The sequence below is a fragment of the Benincasa hispida genome, chromosome 1 (genome assembly GCF_027475165.1).
Source record: "Benincasa hispida cultivar pf3 chromosome 1, pf3_genome.v1.1, whole genome shotgun sequence".
NCBI classification, from domain to species: Eukaryota; Viridiplantae; Streptophyta; class Magnoliopsida; order Cucurbitales; family Cucurbitaceae; genus Benincasa; species Benincasa hispida.
The window spans coordinates 43,028,600-43,031,842 of NC_143478.1; the positions used below are offsets into that span (position 1 = coordinate 43,028,600).

Consider the following 3,243-nt stretch of genomic DNA (forward strand, 5'->3'; position numbering starts at 1 on the left):
AATCTTACCCTTTTTATTATCACTGAAGGTAACGTATCCTCCATCTTTCTTTTTTAGGTATGTGAATTTTATGTGGTCCCCAGTCATATGTTTTGAACATCCACTGTCCAAAGTACCACTTATTCTTTATGGATCTCAAACATACCTGAGAGAATTAATTCTCAAGATGTAACCTTAGGTACCCAAATTTGTTTGGGGCCTTGGGGGTTAGCTAACAAAAATTTAGGAATCCGTCTCTTTTCATTCATAATATTAATTTTTCTTAAATTGCATGCATAAGCTTTATGACCATGTTTTCTACATGCATGAAAAGTAATAGAACCTTCTTTGACAAAGTAGTTTGTAAATTTCTTTTGTTTTTTGTGAGGTTTATAACCTAAGCCACTTTTATCAAATATGTATTGTTGCTTACTTATCATGATATATAAATTCTTTTTCCCATTTGTAAACTTTAAAAGAGTAGCTGAAATATCTTCATTTTTATTTTCTAATAATTTATACTCTTCTTTTAAAGCATGCAAATTTGATTTAGATAAATCTAGATCTTTTCCTAATGTCTCATTTTTCTCGTTTAGATTATCTAGCTCAATTAATAAATTATTATTTTCAAGAGCTAATTTAGCATTTTTCTTCTTAAAAGACATATATTTGCAACCTAGTTTTTCAAATTCAATTTTAACTTCATTATATGCATCAATGAGCTCATCAGGACTTACCTCATCATCTTTGTCATCTTCGTCTCCAAAAGCCATAACGCACAGATTTGCTACTTCTTCCTTGCTTTCATCGCTTTCGTCCTAAGTAGCTTTCATGGCCTTCCTGCTCTTCTTTGAAATGACTTTTCTTTGAGGACAGTCCCATTTCACGTGTCTGGACTTTTTGCATTCACAACAGATGATTGTATCTCTATTGCTCTTTTCTCCTTTGCCTTCTTGATTGTTGACTTTCTTTGAGAAGTTCCTTTTCCTAAAATGCTTTTTGAACTTCTTGGTCAAGTAAGCGAACTCCTTATCATTTATTTCAGCTACAGTTTCAGAGTCCTCTTGAACTTGAGTGGACTTTAATGTTAGGCTCTACTTCTTTTTGACATCTTCTTCCACATTGGCCTTCATGATTATCTCATGTGTCATGAGAGATCCAACGAGCTCCTTCAGTGGAAGTTTTGAGAGGTCTTTTGCTTCTTGGATCGTCGTCACCTTAGCTTCCCAACTCTTAGGCAATGATCTAATAATTTTTCTCACATTTTCAGAGGTGATATAAGATTTTCCTAATCCCTTCAAAGCATTAATAATATTCGTGAACCTAGTAAACATTTCAGATATAGTTTCATTTATATCAATTTTAAACAATTCATAATTATGAACTAACATACTAATCTTTGACTCTTTAACTTGATTAGTTCCTTCATGAGTTACTTCAAGCATATCCCAAATTTCTTTAGCAGAATTACATGCAGAGACTCGATTAAACTCATCAGGACATAAAGCATAAAACAGACAGTTCATGGCTTTAGCATTAATAGAAAACTTCTTTTTATCTTCATCATTAAACTCTTTTTCTTCCTTAGGAATATATTTATTATCAACTATCTTAGTAGGAATAAAAGGATCATTAAAAAAAATTTCCCATAGATTATAGTTAATAGAAATCAAATAAATTCTCATCCTAGTTTTCCACCATGCATAATTATTTCCATCAAACAAAGATAGCCTAGTGGTAGATTGACCTTCGTCATACCCATTTATTCCTGTAGTTACCATAAGCTCGAACAATTAAGTTTTTTGAAAGAGGAATACTTTTCCAAAATTTAGATTTTAATCAAAAAGATTTCAAAGATTAAGAAGTAGAGAAAAAAAAAAGGTTTTAATAACCAATTTTCAAGAAAAAAAATTCTAATGAAAACAGCTTTTAATGCTCAATTTTTTAAAATTTTTGCAAAAATTAGAAAAATTCCAGATTTAATAAGATAAAAAAAAAAACAGAATGTAAAATCAAGAAAAAAAATACAAAATCTTTTTGAAATAAGAAAACCGAGCTACCTGCTCTGATACCAATTGTAGGATCTAAAGACAACAATAGAGGGGGGTGAATAGGGTTGACTACCAATTTTTTTGAAAAAAAAATTATTTTCAAACAATGCTTAATAAAGTTAACCCACTAATTTGATTAAAGAAAATTTATGCTAAGACAAAACTTAAATCATGCAAGCTATGATAACTTCAAATTTAAAGACAATTTAATCAAGGATAAATTTAAATAACACACTAAAAATTAAATCATGCAATTTGGAAAGATTAAAAAAATAACTAAGACAAGAAGCAAAAAATTTGAAAACAAGAAATAAAAGAGAGAGAGGAAGAGGAAACACCGGAAATTATAGTGGTTTGGCAAATTGCCTACTCCACTCTCCAAGTCTCCTTCTTGGGTATTTCACTAAGTGATCCTCTTGCAGGTGAGGACCAAACCGACACACGACCCTCTTTTTCCTAGGCTAAAGAGAAACCCAAGATCCTTTTTACTAGTTCAGGATCAAACCAATTTCTTTTTCTCACAACCCAAGGTGTACCCACACCTTAATACAATCGCAAAAATTAAAAGAAAACCTCACAATAACCTCTTGAAGGCTAAATACACAAGTGGAGCACTCAAGAAAAAAAAATCACAAAAATAACTCTAGGCCAATTTAGGAGCAAGGAGGACAAAAATTTGAGAATAGAAAGATTTAAGAGCTTAAGACTTGATAGCTTTTGGTGTGTGTCCATGAAGAGTAAAATCAAGTCGAATTTATAGGCGAGGGGGATAAATTTTGGCCATTGGATATGATTGCAAATGAAGGGTGGAGATTGAATAAAAATAGAAAAGGAAAGAATATGAAAAGGAATTTTGAAAGATTTGAATTATTGAGATTTGGAGAATAAAAAGGATTTGAAGGATGAAAATTTAGGAAGGAAATCAAATTTGAAAAGGCTGAAATTTGGTGAGAATTTGGAGAAAATTGGATCAAAATATTAAAGGAAAATAAGAAAATAAAAATGAAAATAAAAAATAGCCAGATGATATGAGCAGCACGCGCATAGGGGAGGAGATTGAGCATCACGCGCCACATTCTGTGAAGAAACCGGAAGCACGTGCAGTGCACGGGTGTGAAGCTGGATGATCGCCACTTGTCATTATCTCATTCGTCCACAGTCGCCATGTCACTGCCACAACATGTGCCACGTCATCGCCATGTCAGTAAAAAGT

The 3,243-nt window shown here is 32.1% G+C and overlaps 1 protein-coding gene across 1 annotated transcript; it reads right to left on the reverse strand.

The window, feature by feature from the left end:
• Nucleotides 1-1,073: 1,073 nt before the first annotated feature.
• LOC150038461 (uncharacterized) lies at nucleotides 1,074-1,505 on the reverse strand. The gene has a single exon (XM_090313264.1). It carries the CDS (start codon nucleotides 1,503-1,505, stop codon nucleotides 1,074-1,076), a length of 432 nt encoding a protein of 143 aa, XP_090169390.1.
• Between the last annotated feature and the right edge of the window lie 1,738 nt (nucleotides 1,506-3,243).